At 32.2% G+C, this 25,655-nt stretch overlaps 1 protein-coding gene across 1 annotated transcript; it reads left to right on the plus strand.

Moving 5' to 3' along the window:
* Positions 1–46: 46 nt before the first annotated feature.
* On the plus strand, positions 47–25,040 carry LOC112681752. The gene is made up of 11 exons (XM_025552058.1): positions 47–196; positions 13,906–13,973; positions 14,052–14,118; positions 14,220–14,330; positions 14,577–15,202; positions 15,764–15,940; positions 16,133–16,276; positions 18,383–18,646; positions 18,712–18,804; positions 21,005–21,215; positions 24,740–25,040. The coding sequence occupies exons 2-11, from the start codon at positions 13,920–13,922 to the stop codon at positions 24,871–24,873; spliced, it is 1,881 nt and encodes a 626-aa protein (XP_025407843.1). The 5' UTR covers positions 47–196; positions 13,906–13,919; the 3' UTR covers positions 24,874–25,040.
* Positions 25,041–25,655: the final 615 nt, after the last annotated feature.

Here is a 25,655-nt window from a genome sequence, read left to right on the forward strand (position 1 = left end):
ACGCACATATTTCAAGAGATGGCGATATAAAACAAACGTCTGAGAATTGCATCCGACCAATTGTGAATGTGAATGTGAAGAAGAACATTGTTTTTCAACTGTATAGTTTGTTTTTAATACTTAAATTTATTAAGCATTTAATTAAATAGTGTTTATAATACTTGAAAATACAGCAGTTTCGAGAAATTTCCAAAAGGTAAGTAAACATTTTTAAGATGAAAATTCAAAATTACTTAGAAACTGCGTATTAGAATAACAGATACCGTGATACCGTGATATAAGAGATCTAGAACTCGTTCATCTACATATTTTAAACTTTGGTTTGAAAAAAATATTTGAATATTTAAAATAATTGGAAAAAAAAACCCAAAATTAATACGATCAAAAATAAATAGTTTTATTTAAATTATTTTATTTATGAAATGTAGATAACCGTAAAAAATATTTTGTATCAACCACAAGAAATTTTTTTTTTAAATATTACATACGAGGTTGATATATTTCACAATTATAATTCAATAAAATATTTAGCATCGTAATAAATATACACAACATCTCATCAAACTTAATATTATAATATATATTGTACTTTGTAATTTTTATATTTAAATAACATAAAATGTAAAGCAAAGAGTACCAAAGAATTATAAACATCAGTCCGGTATATATATTTACCATATATTTATCATTAATATATAAATTCGTATTCAAAATAACTGATGTTTAATATTATTTGTTCATATAAAAAATATCAAATACCTAATTTGTTATAATTATAATTATATTGATGAAATGTATGTTTTGTTCAAAAAATCACAATATGCGTTGATTTGAAATTGTTGGTTTTGAGATTTTTTTTTGTAACTGGTTTGGTGCTTTTCTGTTACATATTTTATTAATTTAAAATAAAAATATTGTTTTTAATCGCAATAATAATAATAGGTATAATCATAATATAGCTTAATTGGATTAATCACTGCGTTTAATAATTTAAAAAAAAAAACATGTTTAAATATATTTTAAATGATTTTATTTTTCGTTTCAACTTTACCTCATTCGTTTTTTCTCAGTTTTATATTGAAATTGTATTATTTCTTTATAACTTTTCCTTGACCATAATATTCAAAATATATCTATCAAAATTTTAAACCACTTTGTTAACCTGTTTAATAAATAACACATTTAACATTGAAAATAATTTCTATCAAAAAAATATTTTCTTACATGTGTATTTAATTGATGAAATCATCATACTTAAACTTTTACGGTTTTATTTTTAAATGACACGAATTAAGTGAACACGCTCGTATCATTTTTTAATTTCCATTTAAAGTTCTAAAAAGTTACAACTGTTTAATAATTAATTTACTTTTGGTTATTAATAAAAATTGATATGATTACTTTTATTTTATCACATCTAAGAAAGTATATTTTTAAAAATGAATAAACAAAAAATATATTAAATTTAAATTAAAAACCAGCATTTCATTAAACTTAAATATACATAATAAAGTAATAAGGTCATACACTAACTATTCACATAGTAGTGTGTAAATATTTTGTCAATCAAATACAGTTGTAGTGATATTCTATTTAACCTATGTACACATTGTTTCACAAAGTTCGTGTATCTATATAAGACCTTGGGACATCACAATCAAGTGATTTAAATAATTAAATTAAGCCAAATTTCATAAATAATTTATTAAATGTATTATTAAAACTCATATGAATAGGTTAAATGATGGTACTGTAATTGTTTACAGAATAATTACGAACAAATGTTTAATTATTCAGTTTCCAATTTAAGATTTAACGACACGTATAGCTTCTTAAATAAACAATACATATATATTTAAACTCAAAATAATAAAAATTATAATGATTAAAATATTTTCTGTTCCTTTTAAGGAAAATATGTTTAATTTTACTTTGAGTCTAATGTTCTGTATACTTTTCTATTAAGTGTTCATGATTTTTTCCGTTATCCGCTGGAACTGTTTCTAATCAGCTGTTGGGTCTGAATGTTATTAAATGTAATCAAAATTCAACAAAATTATTTAGTATTATAAGATATTTTGTAAAATCAAAAATTTTAGAAAGACATCATGATGGTCATCTATGGATTAGAAAACAATAATTATAAATTATTGGAACGGAAAAATGATTTACGACAAACCTTAAGAGTATTATTGTGTAAGCGATTTTTTTTTTTATTCCAATAAAAAACCAGGATGGCCAAAAATTCCATTTAATTTTCGTAATTTCCGATAACCTCAAAATGGTTGGTTATTTAAATTAATTAAAATTATCAAATTCTATTGGAAAATTGGAAAATTTTACCTCTCTCGGATATTGCAGTTCGATGAGATTTTAAATTCAAAAAAACTCTTTAACCACCGTTCCATACTAAAAACAACAAGGTACATACATGTTAAATAAAAAAACACGCAATTGTAAATCCCATTTATTATATACGCTTCACTGGACATCCGTAGTACAATTCTACACAACAAGTTTCAATTTAATAATACTAACCTCTATAAAATATCTATAAAATTTTATCGTGTAATTCGTTTGTACATTTTATTTGTTTGTTCGTGTATTTATTATTTTAATATTATGCACGAAATAATTTTTACCATTTTTTTACGACACATTTATATCATTTAGCTTTCGTGACATACTCTACCATGTATATTACTATGGAATATTCGGATTTAATTTTCATTAAATATCATCAAAACAAAATATTATAATTTGCTCGTATATCGTATCCAGAAATCGTAATTGCTATTTTAAAATTATTAACAACTTTAAATTTTAAAATATTGTTCTCTTTTTTTTTATTTTATTTTGTCTTGTAAAGTTTAATGGTATTATTTTTTGTCTCGTTTATCATTTTTTTTTTTTCAAACATAGTTAATGATTCATACAAACGCAGAATTTTATCGACCAAATTAAAGAAATAACTAAACATTTAATAATAAAGTGTTTTTGAATGACAAAAAAAAAATTTAACTTTATTTTTCTAAGTAAACCAGACATTATTTTTTATGACGACCTTGATTATTCTTCTTAACATAATAAAATTCTTAAATAGTTTACACAAACAAAATTTGTAAATAAATGAAGAATATAATTTTAAGTACAATAATTTATGGATTTGTTTTGAACGTATTAATGTATTAAATATGTGATAATATAAATAATTAAACCAAGGAATTTTTAATTTAGAAACCAATTTCAAAAAATGTTTACATATTAAGTTAATGAAAAATATTAACCTAGCTATAACTGAAAAATAGTAAATGTTTACTTTTCATTATATTTGAAAAATACTAAAAATGTATTATATCTGCGTGAAAAATATAAATGAAAATATACTACGATGAGCTCTTAAGAATACTTATTTGTTTTCATCGGCCATTGTTTTTTTCACATTATATTTGTGCTGCGTGAAAAGGTTTATCTAATAGTTCATTGTGGGTAGAAATTGATTTTAAGAGTTTGTATTATACCTTTTTCCAAAGGATCGTTCTAGTCTGGTCTTAGTTAGGTTCATAAATTCATAAACAACGTCTACGGTACAAATCTTATCGGAAACGGGCCAATTATTGGCTTAGTGTAATTCAATTTGAGGTAGTATATTTCTATTGATTCGAAAAACTTCTGCACTACCAAAGACAACAAAACCGATTTAGATATGTTAACAATTGTTTTTATTACAAACGCATTTCGCATATTTTACGTAAGTAAAACAATTACTATAATAGATATCGTGGTGGCGACTTTTACTATTTTTTGGACGGCATATCTACGGACTTGAGTTTTTAATAACTATCATCTCACGAACAAGACCAAATGCACATGATTATACCGCGTAATGAAGTTTTAGCTAGAACAACGGGAGATGATTGTCACTACGATAAATGTCAGTTATTATTGTTTGAAATCAGTGCTGCAATTACACACTATGGGGTTGATATGCAAATCTGAATTTGGGGCCTAAATATTTTTTTTCAAAAAAGTATTTACCTACTATAAATAAAATATGTTAACCGGTGTTTATATTATGGAAGGTAGTGGATCTTTAATTTTAAATGACTTGCATTATTTTCTGCTATTTCTGTTCTAAGAATTAGTATTACCATAGGGTTATAAATGCTTTAGCAATATAATAGTATTTATAATCAATGGTATTGCATTTGGTCCAGTGACGTAACTGGAGGGGGGAACAGGGGCATTTGCCCCCTCCCCCGATAAGTTTTTTGATGCCATATTGCAAATGAATTGTTCAGCTTAAATAATGTAAATTATAAATATTTTTAATTTTCACTGATTATAATCGTGTTTGATATCAAAAGTTTTTGATATCACTTATCAATAAAATATAAAATATCAATATTCGACCAAATTGGGATTATTGGGATTAGAAGTGATGGTCTCATATAGTCACTATTTTATAATGTGGTTATCATTGATATTAACGGATTAACATGAGTTTAAGTATTTAGTAATAATTTATAATAAAGTTTCAGATTATATTATAAGCATAAAAAATTGTGCAATTAATTTATGCCCCCCCCCCCAAAAAAAAATGTTTTACATGCCACTGATTTGGTCATTGGCAACGAGTTAGTAGTTGGGTTTATTATTTGATTATAAATATTTAATAATATGATAAATCTGTTTTTTATATTTATCAATTTACTTCAGTTGAAATGTCTACAACCAAATCCATAATAATACATCGTGTGGGGCCTATAACGGTTTGGGGGCCGATGTGCAATACACATCTTGTACACTCGGTAGTTGCGGCACTGCCCCACACGATGTATTATTATGGATTTGTTTGTAGACATTTTAACTGAAGTAAATTGATAAATATAAAAAACAGATTTATCATATTATTAAATATTTACAATCAAATAACATACCCAACTACTAACTCGTTGCCAATGGCCAAATGCAATACCATTGATTATAAATACTATAATATTGCTTAAGTATTTATAACACTATGGTAATACTAATTCTTAGAACAGAAATAGCAGAAAATAATGCAGGTCATTTAAAATTAAAGATCCACTACCTTCCATAATATAAACACCGGTTAACATATTTTATTAATAGTAGGTAAATACTTTTTTGAAAAAATATTTAGGCCCAAAATTCAGATTTGCATACCAGCCCCATAGTGTATAGTTGCGGCACTGGTGTGAGGCTTATAACGGTTTGGAGGCCGATGTGCAATGCACACCTTGCACACCCGGTAGTTGCGGCACTTTTCGAAACGTGTAAGCCGCGACGACAAGGAGTCGTCCGGAAGTTGTAGCCAACTTCCGGCATAAATGAACGTGTGTCGGAAAACGAGAAGAACCGTTTGCGCCCGTTCACTTGACGTCGGTTTGCGTGTGCAATACTATGCCATAAACTTTCCCGCGGTGCGAGACAGAGAGAGAGAGAGAGAGAGAGAGAAAGAGGTCGATGTAAAAGTTTAACGAGTATCCGAAAGACGTGGATACGGTCGGCAAAAGTTCTGACCGAGTGGTTCCCATCGCGTCCTGCGCGCGCGCGATTACGACGCGAAGGCGTAACAATAATACACGACGGTCGCGACTGGTGTTCAGTGGACGGTTTCCCAGAGTGTGTCGTCAGACGGACGACCCGCAGAATGTAGGATGAGACCGATTGCGATAACTGTATAACGTTTCGCGTTTCGTCCCGTCGGTCCTGGAGTGGGCGAATGGCATTCGACATCGCCGTACACGTGTGTTTACCGGCGGCAAACATTGTCGGCGAATTGCCGAAAAAATAAAACCTTCGCGCGTTCGTATGCAAATAACCCGACGACGAAAATGGCCGGATCACGACGCGGGCGATGACAAATCGAAAAATAAGAAGAAACATCGTGCGCGCGCGACCGTAATGCTGTTGCACTCGAGTCCACGCGACCGGTCGGAAATCAAAAAAAAAAAAAAAACGTTACGAAGTTATTATTACACCGTACGCGCATAGCCGCAGCGGTAATTGGCCCCGGCCGGATCGTGATGACGGTCTGAAGACGCTTTCACGGAACGAAACGGGTGGTGACCTTTGCTGCCGTCGGGGGGTCAAGTGACTTATGCATTTTCACTTTTTCCCTCGCCCGATACGCAAATACGCGAGGCCATAAAACGCGCGCGCATCCAACACGATTTAATATTACCCGGATAAAATATTGTTCTCGTGCACGGTTAACGTGTTAAACGGTACGGAATGAAAAAAACTATTGAAACGAACAGAAACCGAACGCGCGCGTATTGTCGTCCCGATAACGTGCGTACACGCAAAAGGGCATTCTTAAACGGAATCGGAAGGTTTTCCAGAGAGAGAGAGAGAGAGAGTGAGAGAGAGAAATAATATATCAACAGTCGTGCGCACAACGTTCTCCGCACAGATACCTACCGTAAATTTGACGAGAAAAATGTTATGAAACAAACGAGTGCTTACCACGGTTACAGGTACTCCGATATCGAAATATTGTTAGCCGTTTACACGTGCGTGTAAACGACGGTCGCGTCGAAATAGCGGATTACATGCCGCGTTTTCGTACAAACATGATGTGCGATTACGCGCACAGATATATTATAATGTCTATCATCTATTATAATGTCTTCTATAACGAATGAAAAACAATTATCTACGAAACTTACGCGAACAACGTGTAATTTACCCGACACGCGTCCTGTGGTCGGTACACCCGACGTGTTCCGAGCTCGCGCGAAATAATTGTCGTAAAAGTTTTTTTTTTTTTACTATGGAAATATCCTATTTTGAAAGTAATTTATGCGGCTTTACCGTTTATCAGACTCGATGTTCGGCGAGTACGTATACATAGATATATTATTAACTCGTCGCGGTGTTATTAAATATGTTCTTGCTGTTATGTGCGCGCGCCATCTTTTTCCGAAATATTTCATTCGTTTACGTAACATCCAATGTTTGTTCAGGATAAGCTCGTCTCGTAATTCGCTGATTTAAATATACCGATTTAATAAGTGTATTCTTAGATGCAATGCCGGTATAATTCTCATAGTCGAACAATAAAAAGAAATTATTATGAAATGTGTTACATTTTATTATGACCTACAAAAACAAAAAACGAATAAAAAAAAACGTAATTCTGCGAGGTTTCGGTAAACATTGATGATGCACGAGGAGACAAATGGTTCTAAAAACGTATTCGTTTAAAATTACAAGTTCATATATCATTGCAAATGTATAAATGTCTAATCTATGCTTTTTAAATTATGTAAATAAATAACACTATAATATTATGTACCTAATTTAATTTTGTACGCAATGAAATTAAATCGAATTACGTTAAAATGTATTAGATGTAATTATTGGTCTTTCTGAGAATATTGTTTGAACTATCGATTTTTCATCATTATAAAATTTGATCTTCAATAATTTGAAGATACAAGTTTATTTTTACGATTCGGTATCTATATTAGTTTACAATTAAAAACTTTTATAATATTCTCAACAATCGATTAAACATTGAACACAGGTGGTGGTACGTCAAAGAAATCATTTTCATGTAATTTGTTAGAAAATAACAAAACCTTGTAAAATCACTAAAAGACCCCGGTAAACTTTTATAAACGTCCTCCGTCTTATAATCGGCTTGATTTTGATCATATTGTTAAAATCAGAAACAGATTATACTTTATACATGCTATAATAAGATCAAAAAAAAAAATGTTTTGGACTACATAATTGAAAACGAATAGTAATACTTAATATCCAGTTAGTCGTAGAAAAAAAAATCAAACTCGGCTTATTTTCCTAACCCAATAAGAGAAAAAAATATTTTAACAATTTAATATCCAAGTACTGAAAATTATGAAATTATGTCGATAAACTATAACAAATAAACCAAATCACTGGAAGGTGAATGATGATACACCTTCTTTTCTATATAACTTCTGTTGTAATTATAATTATATTGGTGTAAAAAAAATTTTTGCTCTTAACTTTAAATGTCATGATTAGGTATTAAATATAAATAAAAAATTATTAGTTTGCTCCACCAATATTACTTAACAGGGAAAATAACATTGAGTTTTAATAAACACTGAGTCCCAGCGTAACCAATTTTTCGGTAGCAATTATTGATTTTAAACTTAAACGTATTTGCTCCATTTTGATATCTTACACATATTCTGTATCAACATTTTGTATTATTTTTTAAAGTTCTTACGACCTGTCAAAGATTTTAAGCGTAGTATAATATTAATGCATTTATGTAAATTACAATTTTGATATTTCAATTTGAAATTGATTTTCATTCTTAGAAAACTTTTAGACTTACAATTTGTTTGATTAAAACAAAAGCATTTAATTTTCAAAAAAGATAATTACATTCAAATAAGATTAAAAGATCAGGTTAAAAGCGAATTGAAATTGAAATGTTTTCGTGTGATTTATTAGAATAAAAAATAGAGAATTGATCGAGAATGTCGCTAAGCATTCTTTTGAATGCTGTTCGTTTCTATAATAACAAATGTACCGACAAAACCACAGTAACATATTTTGTATTTTGAGTAAGCCCCTGTTACTTATGAAGACGCTAGTGTCAATAAATCTTGACGTTTACGTAATGCGTACAGTTTATGAAATATGCATATAATACATATGTCTACTACAAGGATGCACATAATGACTTTTCCTAATTTTCAAAACCGTCATTTACATGACGTTGATAAACCTTATCATTTACAAACCATAATTTTAGATGATGATAATAATGTTGTACCCATCGGTATTAAGTGTAATTATTTCGATCTTCTGGAACTTTGATATTGCGAACAGTTTTTCAATAAACGATTTGTATACGTTGTGAATAAAACACGCTCGGCAATAAATTTTGATTTTTTGTATATTGTCGTACGGGAAAAATTCGTCGATCACCTACACCTATGAATGCTAATTTATTTGGTCGGATTAGCCCCAATCTATTTGGTCTACAAATACAACGTCTGGACTTGTTAACGGTCGTTTGCATTTCGTCACATCGTATTCATATATATCTGTGGCCACTGTGCAACAGAAATCGTTGTGGTGCATGTGTGTGTATTTGCATTGAGTAAAACAATAGGATAAGCAGTTAAATAACGCGTTACACGTCTGATTACTATTGTTCTATAAAAATACATCACTCAAGATGAAAAATGTAAGACGAAAATACGAGTAGAAAAAAAAAATACGAAAAAAATTTGAAACAACAATTAACCCAAGTATCATGTAATTAAACGGCTTTGCCTTGTATTCAAAATACGTCCCACGGTTTTTCACCCTTCTCTTTCCCAATATAGTATTCGTACGTTAGGCGCTCACGGTTACGTGGTCGAATTAGCCCAACATCGGTGTCTTGTTAATTATTATATAGTTATCCGATGAAAATTCAAGTGATATAACAAGGAAATTATATATTATTGTTCCTACGCGTACATAAATTATCCGTATTGTAATACGCGTATTATACCGCTACTAACTGCTCTGTAACAATATAAATATACACGTGTGAACGGTATAAAAACAACAATATTAATGATAATAATACATGCACGACGTCAAATGGTTGACGTTACACTTGCACGTCTGACGTGACGTCACACCTGCAAAGAACTTTTATGTATAAATGCAGACGAATGTGTTACGTTTCTACGACGTGAGACGCGATTTAAATAATAATCAAGGGGCACGTATTCGCGGGTAGCGCTGAAAATTATAAATATGAAAACTTTTTACCATAATTATGTATTATATTTACGACACTTTATATTATTTTTTTATAAATGGTTAGATGCCATCATCGACATGTACTAGATAGATCAGGAGCGTACTCAGGAATTTTTTATGGGAGGGGGTCCAAAATTTTTATTTTATCTGATAATGGGAAATTAAAATACACTATATATTATTATTATACTATCTACTATTAAACCGTTGAGTATGTAGAAATTTCAATGGGGGGTCTGGACTCGATAACCCCTCCCCACCCCTTGGGTATGCCTTTGAGATAGATTCCACAAGACTAAGACTCTGTGACATTTGCCGATTTAAATTTAACGTTTTATTTTATTCCAATGGAATTTTTTTGTTTTTTTTTTCACGCCGTTAGTATTTGATTGAATAGCTATTGCATCATACTAGAACAAGCGTGGAAATAAACAAATTATTTCAATAACAATGAATTAGATGAATAATACATTTCGTTAAAACAATTTAATTTAATTTTTTGTCGTACTACTTTAGATTTATAATTTTAAAAATTATCGTTTGTGAATAATAAATTAAAATATATATAAAATAGATGAGATATATGATATAATACTATGTTTAAGTAAACAATGAAGTACTTATTCGTATGATAATAATATTGTTGACTTATTTTACCAAAAAAGTTAACTTCTTTGAATGTAACTTAATTTAAATATATCACGTTATGTCTAATATTTTTTATTAATTGCAAAAATAAAAAGATTTTTGTAGATCGTATCTTGTATAGAAAAAAAGTCTTTTGGTATACCTATATTAAATAATTAATATTATATTTAATACTGTTAACTATAATTTCAAATGTATAAGCAAAAATAACATTCCTAACTAACCTAACTTGTATTAAACATTGTATTTATTATAACAGATAAAATGCGAGTAGACACACCTATCGTGGTAAAGTGGCGTACCTGTGGGGGGGTAACAGGGGAATTCCTCCCTCCCCGAGAAGTTTTTTGATGTCATAATGCAAATTAATTGTTCAGCTTAAATAATGTAAATTATAAATATTTTTAATTTTCACTGATTATAATCGTGTTTGATATCACTTATCAATGTAATATAAAATATCAGTATTCGACCAAATTGGGATTGGGAGTGATGGTCACATAAAATCACTATTTTATAATGTGGTTATATGCTTTAGCATCATGCATGTTTATATTTTATTTTAATTTGTACTGCTTTGTATTTTTAAACTTAAATTAAAAACTTGGTTAAGGTCAAATATGAGCGAAGAACGCTTGGTTGGGTTAGCTTTACTTAATATTCATAGACATAGAACAGTTGAAGTTGACGAAGTTTGATTTATTTGCTGGCAGTAAAAAATAAATTTAGATTTTGTTATATGATTTATTTTTTAATGATTTAGTAATAATTTATAATAAAGTTTCAGATTATATTATAATTATAAACAATTGTGCAATTAATTTATGCCCCCCCCAAAAAAAAAAAAAAAAAAATGTTTCATAGGTACGCCACTGCCGTGGTAGATTTTACATTTGCAATTAGAATTTAAAAAAAGAATAAAATAAACTATTAAATGTTGATATAGATTTTAAAAAACTATTACCAATGTTTACAATGAAGTGTTCATTACTCGAAAAAAAAATTAAGACTGATACGGTAGCTTTTATATCATATCGTTTAAATTTCAATAGTATGTAGAAAAGAAAATTTATAGTATCAGATATTACACTTTTGGGATATAATTATTTCGAAACCGAATGAAATAATAACATAATGACATTTAAAAAACGATTACGAATAAAATATATTTGATTCTTTGATCGATAAATGTTGTATGATGTTGAATAAATAAAATTTAAGAAGTTATGTTCACTAAAAGTATATTTATTTTCGTATGTGGGTTGTTTATCGCATGATCATTCGTGTAAGAATACATTTCGATGTACACAATGATCAAAGAAAAATTAAATTTACTTAACAGTTTAATAATGGAATTGTTGAAATAGCAAGAAAAATTCGAAAATGAATATAATGAATTGATGAAAAAATAAATATTATTTTATTGTGCATAATGTAATGTACATAAGTTTTCAAGAACCATGCGCACATCGGCTTGATGTTGAATAAACATATTTAGTAGCGAATTGTTACGAATGAAATGTAAACAACATAAAATTATTACAAAGTGGAATATTATAAAATTGTTTTAAAATCTATGCTTCGAAATGTATTTAAAATATGTGAAACGGAGTACGTCTTCAAAAATGAGAATCACTCACGTTAATCAAATTAATAAAAACCGTGAGAAGAGTAAGCTTTTATTGTGTTCCGGGACTAGAGGCCAGAGGTCAAAAACAAGTTTTATCGACATAACCGCTGTGGTATAATTTGTATGGGTCTTCCCCAGGGGAAATACTAAGGTATACAATATGTAATATAAGCTAAGTAGTGTAATAAAACCAAGTTGAAATGCTAATGAATGACCACACGATGGAGAAAGAACAACTCTATAATGACGGCCGTTATCACGTTGTCCGTATCACAGAGATTTTCTCAATACCACAGAATAGAATATTATACTCCTCATCTTTTAATAAAAAAGATAAAAACAATGTACTTAATGCGACTCCTTCTGGTAATGATCCACAATCACGCTCAGGACTGATTTTTTTCTTTTTTACTTTCCCTTCTACACCATTTAATTTTTGAACAGATACCATTACACACGCAAGGGGAAGTATATCTCAAAAAAAAAAAAAAAAAAAAAAAAAAACAATAAAAATAATGATAATTATCGTTTCCTGATGTTAAATTTCTAAACTCGAAGGTCTTCGTGGTAGAATTAAATATGTATTTAATTGGCATAAACAAATTACATCAATTTATTTACCAAAATTCCTTTTTTCATCCTTTCAATTACTAAATATCTGAAATACAAACAAAATAATAATGTTTTTATTTTCAACATTTAAAATCTGATGTTTAAATATATTTAATTGATTTTGATTTACATAATAATACAATTAAAATTATTTGAGTTTTAGGTTTGGATTTAATAACGATAATACATTATTGTGAACTACTAAATTAATAGAAAAATAGAAATCAATATTCTATTAATTAATTAGCAAAATTTAGAGATTCGAAAACACCTTAATATTAATTAATTAAATTGCTTTTTATTCGAAAATGTTTAATACTTGTATAAAAATGAACTTTAATAAGAAGATAAAAAGAAGATTTGTTTATTAATTGTAAACTTTTTTTTAAACATTTGAGCAAATAAAAAACCGTAACTAGAATTAACTGTTCTAAAAACGTAATAAATATTTAACACACGTATAAATGTATCATATTAGGCTTGAATATAACTCGTAAATTACCAACTTAAATACAGTAGTTGCATAATACCCAATAAAAAAATAACTACCTATCCGAAATCTGAGAATCATTTTTATAGAAAAAAGTTATACAGAAAATAAAATATTTTACATAGAACAAAATAAGTTTTATGTAATATTATTATTTTTGATTGCCTTATATATATAAACTGTCGATATAAATAGTATATATGTGTGTGTATGTTTTTTGTGTTAAAACATTATTATAATACTTTCTTTATTCAATGTGAGAAAAATCAAAAACCTAATTTAGAAATTTCCGTATAATTAAGAATAATACCTATAAGATCTCGCATCGTGGTATTTATGGTAAATACTCACGAAATTATTATTCCTCAGGTGTCTACAATAAATATATCTCCCACGAATCGTTATCCCATTCTCTTTCCTCCGAATTCCAATTTGTTTTCTAATAATAGTCTAGTTACTACCTAATGGTAATCTATTACAAAATGATACTTTTGGCGTTGGTCTTGTTATAAAAAAAAAAAGTATAAAACCACTACGTCATTTTATTGGGCTATTAATCTTTGCGAATGTAGAAAAACGAATTACTTAAAAAATAAAAACATTTGAAGAGAGTAATACATAATCCATCAAATTCAAATAAAAACGTTGATAGTAATATGAATTCCTACTCCCTCCGTCTAATATTTTGATCTGCACTGCAAGTTTCATTAATTTATATTATGTTTCCTTGTAGATCGATCTCTCACAATGACCCGTCATTGGATGACGAGCTTATTAATCATCGCACAAATATACAATGCAGTAAGAGTAACCGAATGACAACACTTAAATATATTAAAAAAAATGAATATTAACCGTAACGTAACAATTGTCTTACAGGTATTGGGTGTGGATTTGTACGATCGAGCGCTATTCGTCAAATCCGATGACATACGAAAAGCAAGAGGTAAGCGAAATGGAAAGTATTTATTATTATAAAAGACAGCCTCTGGAGGTGACTGGACTCTATTGTTTAAAAATCATTTGATTTACTTGTGCATATTTCAGAGATACACACGAAAGTATCACAAATAGCTCCCAATTCCATGGACCAGACAGTCGACCACATACTCACGTGGTTACAATCGAGATACCAGAACACACAAAATCAACGTTTAGGTGAGTGTTCAATAGTTTCAAGTATTAAAGCGATGTGTCCACGTTTTCGCGGTGTTCGATACTGCATTCAAATAATCGGAAAAACTCGAACGTCGAATAAATCTATTTCGATTGAACGAAGGAAAATAAAGTTAATCGAGAGACTTAAAAATTCGTTTTCTTTTGTAATGAAAGCATAAAACACGTAACATACAATTAAGTGATTATTTCCGGTTCACGATTGACTCGCGATCGTCTGATTTTCAGCTCGCCAAGACAACGCACAGCAGCGTCCCCGTCCTTTTGAGGCCACACAACCTCAAGAATTCCGGGGCTATCTTCCTCCTCAACCACCTCCACAGCCGGAGTTCTCTGTACCGACCAGTTCTCAGTTCCCTCAGGCCCCCGAAGCAGCTCCTCCAGCAGTCGACAATATCTTTCAGACCACCACGTCGGACCAAACTCCGCAGTCGCAACAGCCTCCGCAACAGTCGCAACAACCCTTGCAACAGTCACAACAGCTCTCTCAACAACCGCAACAGCCCTTGCAACAGTCTCAACTACCCTCGCAACAACCGCAACAGCCACAACAACCGTCGTTATCACCCACAATAGCTCCGGAAAACTTTCAGGCTTCAGTAACGGGTTCGGAAAACCAACCGACCGATTTCTCGTCCCAGATGCTGCAGACAACAGTTGGCTTCACGGACGAGTCGACTGGTTTCTTGGTTACGAACCCGCCGTTCGAACCCAACTCAGAAAACTTGCAATCCAACCTGGACACCGTTTCCCATCCACCACACATACATAACATCAATGTGCAGTGCTCGAAGGAAATGATGACCATAAACGTAGAGTTCAACAAACCGTATGATGGCGTGATATACTCAAAGGTTCGTAAACAGAACACATTCCAGGCATTTATCATCACGGAGACAAAACGATAACAAAGATAAAAATAAAGTTAAAATATAAAAAATAATCTATTGATCGGATCAATATTTTACTATTGCCCCCCTAACCCACCCTGCCAAACCCTCCATCATTTAAGGTTCTGCTGACATTTTATTCAAATGATTCAAACTGTACAGTTTGCTTATAAACTTTTAATGATTTTAATGTACTTCATCGAATAATATACAATTGTTGGTTCTTCTGGTATCTCCGTATTCCGTAGTACCCAAAAGTATCTCGGTATAATATCTAGTTAGTGAGCTATTAATAATTCGATCAGCAAATGCCTTACATGATCAATCCACAGCTAGTGATTGCAGGTTAATTATTATACTTTCAGTCACGATACGCTAAAATGGGGGTGGAAAAAATTTCAACTCGCATAGAATATCCTGGTTGCCTCTCGAAAACCGAAACAACACGGGTGAACGGATAACCTTAATGTTTCCGTGGTAATCAAAAAGGTTTTTATCTCTCCTCGTGTTTTCCGTGGTTCACAGGGATTCTACAACAGCCAGGAGTGCAGATACGTGAACCCGAATTCCGGCCAGACCAAGTATTCGTTCAAAGTGATGTTGAACTCTTGCGGGACACATTTTGTCGATGAGTTTTCCACAGGCAAACAGGCTTACTTGGAGAACGTGTTGGTTGTGCAAAATGAACCAGGAATACAAGAGGTAAGTCTGTATAGTTTACCTGGTAACGAACGTATCCCGTGTAGTGCGATGTGAGCGACAACCCGTGATATTTTTACGTAAACAATAATGTCTTCTCCCTCCCTCTTTTCACAAACGCACACACACACACATATTGCCGACAAAAATTATTATTATCACTGTGTTCAAACGTTTATGCGAATTATGATATAGGCTTGGGATGTTATTCGTACCGTCAGATGTCTGTGGGAAGGAAATTTGAACAAAGCTCTGTCCATTGCGCTGAACATCGGCATGTTGAATCAGGAAGTGGTGACGTTCAGTGGCGATACGGCAACTGCCAGACTCGATATTCAAGTAATATAGTATTTCAATGATTGTTCGTATGATTAAAATATATAGTAGTACTAGTTTTTTATAATTCAATTTGCGGTAAAAGTTTTGACGTAAAATACGCTTTCCCGTTATTCCTCAGCCACGATTCGAATATTTCGTTTCGCTTTGCTACAGTGTAAAATACATATTTAAATAAAATAGTGAGACAGCTATATTTTTGTAATTGCATACGCAGATACATTTGTTTTTCATACACTACAAAATTAATATCAAATTGTTTTAATATTTTTAGTATATAATAGTGAAAAACTAATCTCCTGTAAAGATGGGATATAAAATGTTCCTGGTAAATAAAAATTATTAGTAATTTTTTTTTTAAATATGAAAACGAATTTTATTTTTATTTATCTCGAATAAATAATTATTTTCATTAAATCTTTAGTGCAGTATAAAATCATCCAATATAAACAACTCTATAATTACAAATGGCTTATTATATTATATCATGAAATAAACAAAACGTATTCCAAATTAAAAGGAATTGTAAAATGAAATAAACATATTACATAAGGGATAAAATATACGGAATATTAATAATTTAGAATGTAAATATAACCTATCCATATTGGGAAATAATCATTATTTTAGTTATACTTTATGCACTACTTATTTTTTTTTTATCTAATTCAAATCCAAGTCCAATCCTATGTATAAAAAAGTATTCATCATTAAGCTTTAAAAGTATTATACGAAAATCATAAAAAACGAATTGGAACAATTTTATAAGATGCACTTTAAATTATCATATGACTTGAGTCGATAAAAAATGTGTTTACATACTTGGATGAATATTCAATTTCCTGGTAGAAGTCAAAAGATAATAAAATATAGGTAATTACTTCCTACTTGAAAACTTTTGGTTTGTTCTAATTAAATTTAATTCGGTAAATCGGTAATATATTATAATTAATTATTGCGATCAAAAACGTTAGAGCGCAAAATTAATTTTCTAGTCAAAATAATAGAGTATCGATCTACGCATATGTCAATTCTTCGTTTGTATAGAAAAAAATTTTTAATTTTATTTTTTAATAATAATTAATTTCGACTTTATTTTATCACATTGTTTTATTATTTCAAAGTAATAAATAATTTTTTTTCTCTCTCGACAGAACGCAAACTTCTAACAGATTTTTATTTTTTCCATTCAATGGTAATTAATGATATTTGTATTGAGTTATGAAACTATGCGATGGGCACAAAAGTCCATATTAGTTAATTAAAAATCGTGCATTGATCCGCCCCGACGACAGTGATATTTCCGAACAGCGAAAACAACTGCCGAACACGTATTCCAAAAATATTTATGAACCACACTTGTGTCTTACCCGTTTCACCGCTCTACAAGCGATATCTTAGAGCTTGTTCACACGATTCCGAATCGGCGGTTTTGCCGTATCGTTAATTTTACCGTACAAGTCAATGTCAATGTAATTTAAAAGCATATATTCAGACGATATGGCATTATACTGTATTCGGTAAAATTGCCGTTTAGGTCGATTTTGCCATTCGGTATTGTCTCTGCAAATCGTTTTCGGTCGTACGGTAAAAAAACCGATTCGGCTTATCGTGGCAATGTATTTATAGACATTGCGTTCAGACGATTCGATATTTTGACCGATAGTGCGCCATTTTTTTATCTGTGCTACTGTCGAATAATTAATTATCGACATTCGAAAATAATTAAAAAATGTTGTTTCATCCTGTCGTAATTAACACATTAGCGTATTAAAAGAGTCCAAAATATTTCTTTGTCTCACAATAGGATGTACCCAGAATCTTCGATTTAAAATCCGTTGCGGTTGACGATATTTACGATACCAGTATATTAATATAAATGTATTCAAGTTCATCTTCACGCGTCTTAATGCGAATACGATATAAATGCAACTGAAACTCGAGTACGGTGTAGGGTTGAGTACGGTGTACGGTTAAATTACCGTACCGTCTGAACTACATAATTAACACTAACATAATTATTATTATTATTATTATTATTATTATTATTATCATTGTTGTTATTCGTTGTTATAATATTGTCGACGACAACGTTGCGTGGCGTTTCAGAGCGGCAAAGGACCGTTTGCTCCGCCCGCCAACGGTCTGGTGAAGATCGGAGAGACCATGACCCTGGTGGTGACGGTGGACGGCGACCCGGGTTTCAACGTGCTGGTCAGGGAGTGTGTGGCCCGCGACAGCAACCCCGAGTCGGGCAACCAGCTGCAACTGACCGACAGCCAGGGCTGCGTGGCGAAACCGAAGCTGTTCGGTAGTTTCCAGACCACGACGAACCCGGCAACCGGATCACTGATAGCCTACGCGTACTTCCAGGTGCGTAACATTTACCGTTTCGACGTCGGTTTTTTTATCGCGTCGTTCATTTTGTGTCCCCGTAGGCTTTCAAGTTCCCGGACGTCATGGACCTGTTGATCGAGTGCAACGTCGAACTGTGCAAAGCCAACTGTCAGCCGTGCGCGGAACCGAATCAGGTGAGTTTGTCCAATTACCAATCGGTGGACCCTTGAGGAAAAAAATAGTTATTTTTTCGTAAAAGTAACTTATTTTTTCTTGCACCGCTTTCGAGTTTACGTTTGGGAATTTCGATATATGAACCGACTGTTGTTGAACGAAACGCAACGGATAGATATAAACAAAAGAAGAGAAAAAAAGGAGCACGAAAGCGCGACAAAAATTATAACGAAACACACGGTTTCAACTTTGATTTTAGCGACCCCTCAGAGCTTGAAGCCCCGGTGCATCCCCCGCTAAGTGTAGGCACTAGACGCACGCGCACACGACCGCGCGACGAACCGTTAAGCCGCACTGACGTGGTCTTGCGTCGACGTCCGTCAAGGTGCGGAAAAAATAGCCGAGAATGAATGCGCGTACGAGATCGCGTTACGGCTTTGTTCGACGATGAAAACATCGCTGTTTGCCGCACCGTTCGCGTGCGCTTTGTTATATCTCCGAGGACCAAGAATCGTCAGACAGCCGAGCAGATATTGTAATGTTACGTTATTGTTTGTGCTCGGCGCAGTAATGATTGGCGTTTCAGACGTTCGTTCCTGCGCGCGATGTGTGACGTACGGCCAAGTGTCTCTGAACCGTAAACGTCATGCTAACGAGCGTCTCGTTTCGGGGCGAAAAGTTAGTCGTAGGCGTGCGCGCGGACCCGGATGATTTGAACCTACGTGAGTTTAACTTAAAGAAAAAATAAAAATATGCACCGGCCAGTTTATTGACGCGCTAGTAATGGCGATCCGTGTGCGGCATACTTATTGTACGAGGACTTTTTCTGGATTACAAGAACGTTTATAGTAACCCTTACACCGCTTTAAGAACTTAAAGAAATGTTAAAAAGGCTGTTTTACAGGTTGTTAAAAATGTTAAGGTTGTGGTAAAATGTTAAGTAAATTATGACTAAATTTCTTAAACAGTCATAGTAATTATAATCGTATATATGTCTAATGCACAATTGCTGGATTTTAATAGAAATCGTATTGTTCAATAAAAAGAAAATAACAAATGTTTACCCAATTGAAGTTAATTGTATTCATATTCAACTTATAACTCCTATACGTTAGTAAGAACTTTTAACTTAATATTGACTTACATTTATTTAAATTAACAGAATTAACCAGCCTTGGAAATGTACTTTTTGTAAACCGATGGCTATAATAATTACCAAATTTGTGTACTAAATGTATCACAATAGACCCCCCCCTCATTAAGGATCTTTTTATATACATTTTTACTAAGAATATACCTAGTCTTTCATTCAATAAATTTAAACTGACTTGAAAATGCATATGTAGTTATTTGTTTTTATTTCAACAGTGCCGATTTTCTTGATGTGATGCATTTTTTTCTTTTTAATTTTCTCGCCTTTTCCACTTACTGTTGATTATCGTTGTAAATGCAGTTATTGATACAACAAATTTTCACTGACTAGTCAGCTATCAAAACTGTTCAGATATTAGTCGACATTTATCGATTTTTCGATCCTAATATTTTTTTTTTTATTGACATCATAATCTAACATAACATGTATAATTTTAAACTCCCCGCCTCCCTTTGAAGATTTTTGAGAATGGACTTGTATCATAATATTAAATTAAGATTCATATCTAAACAATAATCATTGGTATCGGAAATGTCTCAATAAATTTACTTACTACGAACTCCAACCACGGAAATTAAATCAATCGCAATAGTAATGTATTATTGCGTGCACCTGCGCTCTATTATAATAATAACAAATGCATCGTAACATCTCGATGGAGCTACGCGCAGTCGACGGAAGTTTCGCTTCATTTTTGCCCGCGGATATGGCGAATCCGTATTTCATATTCCGGGTCGAGGAGCTGGCGCACGTTAAATTAAATGTTGATTATTTTATTTCTATTTTCTCTCTTTCTCTTTCTCATACACACACACACACACACACACACACACACACACACACACACACACATTTCGCACCTGATCCGGGACCGTTCGTTGTTCGACGTGATATCGGTTAAACAATAACATTTTCCCGTCGAAACAAATAATGTAAGAATAAATAAATAAGTAAAAAAAAAAAAAAGTTTAAAATAAAAACATCTACCGCCGACTGCAGCAGACGCACGACTGGCTTTCTCTCGAATGTCACAGGTCACGATCACGAGTGTGTGTAATTGTTCACAGAAAATCGATCCTGGCCGTAGAAGGCGAGACGTGCCACCGACCACCGGCAACAATACGATTAATGCGTTCGACGACAGTGCGGATTCCATGATGTTAGTCGGTCGCGTTCACGTTTATTCGCCCGACGACTTGATGGCCGACAATTTCAATCGGACCCTATCCTACGGCGCCACCAACGACGTATTGGATCCGCTGCAAGCGTTCGCCGCAGGTAAATATAATAATAATGCATATATAACGGTATTAGAGAATAATAACTATAAAGACGTCAGACATATGATGCATAGTAAGTGAATATTTCCTATGTAATTACCATACGACTTGAAATACAGTACACTGATCCCCGGGGATCCGGAAAAAAAATTTACGTCAGAACATCGACGTATGGTTGTTTTTTTCGTAGAAAACAATGTTACACACGAGTATTTTTTAATACGTTATACAGTTTAAAATGAATACAAAATCAAAATAAAACTATAATTTTAATTCCATCGTCTATATGGTTACAGTCCAGAATATTCTGCTTAACATTTTACTCATCGTCCGAAAATACTGACCCCGCATTGATAGCGAAACACGTATAAACATTCAACAGTTCTGTTACTGAAGACATATACAATTTGGACACGACTTTAATGGGTGCAACTGACGTGAAAATTTACGTCAAAGGCGTGTACAGTTGTTACAGATGTATAAATGTCTGTACCCAAAGCGTCGAATGTACCTACGCTCGAAAGGTCTATGCTTGTTAAACTTTCAACGTATTGCGTGCACAAGACATTGTACATCACTTACGTCGGCCGCCTCCTGACTGCCTAATTGAAACGCGTTAAAAATAAGACCTAAACAAGTAACAATTGTTCAACCGATCATAATAATATTATAATATCCGGAAACGCGCGTAATAGTAGTACCGCACGTACGCTGCTCGTCGTACCGTAACGTGGGCGTATAAAATACACAATATCCATATTCTGTTTATGGACAACGATATTTACTTTCACTGGAAATACTGTCGGAACACAAAATATGCACTGCGCGAATCTGTGAAGCAGATAGCACGCGGTTATAGTACGTGTAGTACATTATCGTTTACGACTTGTAAGGAACATAATTCGTGAAAAATAAACAATCGTCCGATATTTATTCTCGTTAAAACAAATCAATGATTCACGCGACGTTTCGTACAGGCTCCGGATAAGACGTAAAAACGCGAGTGCACTACGGCGAGTTCATATTTTTATAACAAGATGTGTCGCACCTGATGGAAATCAAAAATATATATTGATACGTTCGTGCATGCGCCAGAAAAGAATATGACTTTTGCACACGTCGAGGTGTTTTTGTAAAGGAAAACATTTTCGGAATCCGAATGAACAACTGTCAATTTTAATAGCGACAAATTGCTCCGACGTATCGTAGTCGAAGAAAAATGAAAATAAAACAAAAAGTATATTTATTAACTTTGACAGAATGTCGCGGTGATACGGCGGGAGGATATGCGGTGTCACGCGTGAACTCGTACACCGTGCTGTAATACTGTCGTGTGGATTTAATTACCGTTGTTAGTAACGCAATAATAATCAATGTAAATTCTTCGGATAAACAGTAACACGTTATAGCAATAAAAACACGTCCATCCTTTTACACGCTTTAACGTTATGGCAATTGTACAGGGTATAAAAATGTTACGACGGTGTACAGCCGTTTTTATTATTCGGTGCACTATCAAACTTGATGTTTTAACAGTTTTATCTGGAGAACCCTTTGAGATAAGTCCGCTGTGAATTATATCACATGGATAATTATAAATACAATAATGTGCATAACTTAAAATGTTGTACGCTTGTCGTATACAGTTTTCGACAAGAAGCGCGAGACACGTATTCACTGTACTATTCAGGTACCTAATATGCATATACGTGAATATCGTGTAAAACAACGGTTCTCAACCCTTGTACGACGGTTACCCCCGAGATATTTACCCGATTCTGCGAATGACCTTTTTGAAAATAATGTTCAATGTACACAACGTGAGGTTATACTAACTCAAAGCCTCCGGTGCTCACTTGATTTCTTTCAATTACCTCGGCTAAAAGAAACTATCACTCTTCGTTTATTTCGTAAGTGATATGTTCCTATTACTAATAAATTATTAGTAATGATATTAATGAGAATTCATGATATTACATATATTTTATTCATTAATAAGCTATTTATTTTTACCGTTATTAATAATATGAGAAATAATTTTTTTCCAATCAATATGATATGATAAAGCAATAAAATTTGCAAGTTTGTAAGTTTTTTTTTTGTAGGAAGTGATCTCTGGAACTACAGACTCTAATTGAAAATTCTTTAACCGGTTAAAAACTATATTATTCCTGAGTAACATAGTCTATGTTTTATTGTAATTAATAATATTTTTTAATGTGAAATAACAACGTTTGTCAATAAATACCGAGAAAAACGTTATAACATAGTATTAAGCTTATACGTTGATTTATCAGCGTGAACGGACTATAGGTGCACATTAAAAAATATTTTTCTTTATCCGTTTTATGCAAATGTCCGTGGCACTAAATATTTATTTCAAGAAAAAGAAAAACCTCCAATGTATATTAATTATAAAATATAGACAGTGTAAGCTTGCAGTGATACACGTATTTTATATTTTTTAACTTGAAGAAGGAAAAATTACCTTTTCTAACAGTAGCACTAACAGTAGTGTCGCTGAAATTGAAATTGACAATAATCTATAGATTAGAACAGTTTGGTCCAACCATTTGTAGTTGGTGGGCCAATTTGCACTTTCATAAAACACTACAGATCAGTTAACATTGTGTGTAATATTCAGGATACAGTGCACTAACCTCAAGAATTTTTAAATTCTATTAGCCCTTCTGACCTATCTCTTGGTATGACTTTATGTTAAAAATCGGCATTCCTATCGTGCTATTAAAAAACAAGAGTCCTTCCAACATGTGTAATGCCACAAGGCTACTGAGTTACGGGACAATATAATCGTGGCGATCATTCTCCCGAGGCCAACATAGGAACAACTTGCTTATATTCCGCGGATAACTGTGGTTTCAATAGACTTTTCAATATCGTTCAAAAGGCTGCAGTTTCCAGATAAAGTTTCATTTGCCCTCACGATAAATAAGTCTCAGTGTCAAACATTCTCTCTGGAGGACATGAACTTGAGAAAGGAATATTTTTCCCTTGGGCAGCTGTACGTTAGTTTATCTCAAGTTGGAATTCGAGGAAACCAATACATTTTGCTATCTGACAATGGAACAGCATCAAACATAATACACCGAGAAGTCTTAAACAATTAACATACTCACTCAGTAATATACTAGCTGAAAACAGGGATAAAGTAAACATAAAATAAATCCTAAACACTCAGTACCTACTAAGAACCACACTAGATATTTTTATCTCAAATAAAAATGTTTAACGTACGGTGAAGTGGACGCGGTTCGGATTTTTATTAATAATATGATTTCTAAATGGAATAAAAATGAAAATTAAAACGATTCTCTTAGTTTTGCTTCATTAGAGAATTATTATTTTTTTTTTAATTTTTTTTTGTTTTTACTATTACAAAGGTAGTCCGAAATGTAAGTATGGACTACTATATATATATATATTTATTAAAAGTTATTCGCGATACATGTAGAAACACTAATGTATACTCGAATAATAAATTCAATGTATATCTGTTTGCAGGCGATAGAATGTTGTGCATCTCATCTAAAAAGTTTTACATGACGTACTCATTCATGGTCGCGGTGACTCTAATATCGAGTGCAATGAGTATGATCTTGTGGATCAGACTGCAACGAAAGAGCTACAAAGTATAAATGGTACAAGAACGAGATCGTCAATAAACAGTGGCACGGTCTGACATCTGAAACTTATTCGTAACCATCATGATTTTTATACACCACGTCCAGAGGTTTTTTTTTTTAAAAAAAATATTGTACATATACAAAACGAATATCTGCTATTATTTTTTTACCATTTTTACATTTTTTACATTTTTTACCAAAAAGTTAATTAATAAAATTTAGAATTTAGATAATTTGATATTTTAGAATATATATTCACATTATATACTTGTTTGATTGGCGCTAAGTTTTAACTTTTTTTCCCTAGAAAATAGTAAATTAAAACCATTAAGTGTAATGTAATATGTAAATATAATATATACTATAGCGTTTAAGAATTTTCGGAAGTGTGTGTGCGCGTATTATCGAGCAAAATATAAAATTATATGCATATCTTTGGTTGTTATGCAATATTGAAAATGTCCTATTTAACGTGTTCATTTTGTTGAATGATTATTTGTCGGCAGCTGCACGTGCGCACGGACCAAATTCGAGCTGTGTGTGCGTCTCGAAAAGGTTCTTTTCCTTACACAATCATATTACAATAATAATTATTGCATACGTACACGAACAAGCGTCTACGTATAGACTCCGAATGAAATGTTATCGTATGTATACGTCCAATTATTGTATTTTACAGACTGTAAATTGTCAAATAACTGCGTTTGACGTACGCGCGAAACGCGTATTTTATAATATTGCTTGTTGCGTACGTAGTGTGAAATATGAAATATCTCAAAAGCAAAACAATTTAA

This window comes from Sipha flava, unplaced genomic scaffold, assembly GCF_003268045.1.
Source record: "Sipha flava isolate LNK unplaced genomic scaffold, YSA_version1 196_pilon_pilon, whole genome shotgun sequence".
Lineage (NCBI taxonomy): Eukaryota > Metazoa > Arthropoda > Insecta > Hemiptera > Aphididae > Sipha > Sipha flava.

What these genes read in the sequence shown, in the direction of transcription:
- LOC112681752 (XM_025552058.1), top strand. Translation starts at nt 13,920, where the DNA reads ATGACCCGTCATTGGATGACGAGCTTATTAATCATCGCACAAATATAC. An exon ending in CTGCCAGACTCGATATTCAA is followed by an intron (nt 16,277 to 18,382) that starts GTAATATAGTAT and finishes GTGGCGTTTCAG; the next exon opens with AGCGGCAAAGGACCGTTTGC. An exon ending in CGTGCGCGGAACCGAATCAG is followed by an intron (nt 18,805 to 21,004) that starts GTGAGTTTGTCC and finishes AATTGTTCACAG; the next exon opens with AAAATCGATCCTGGCCGTAG.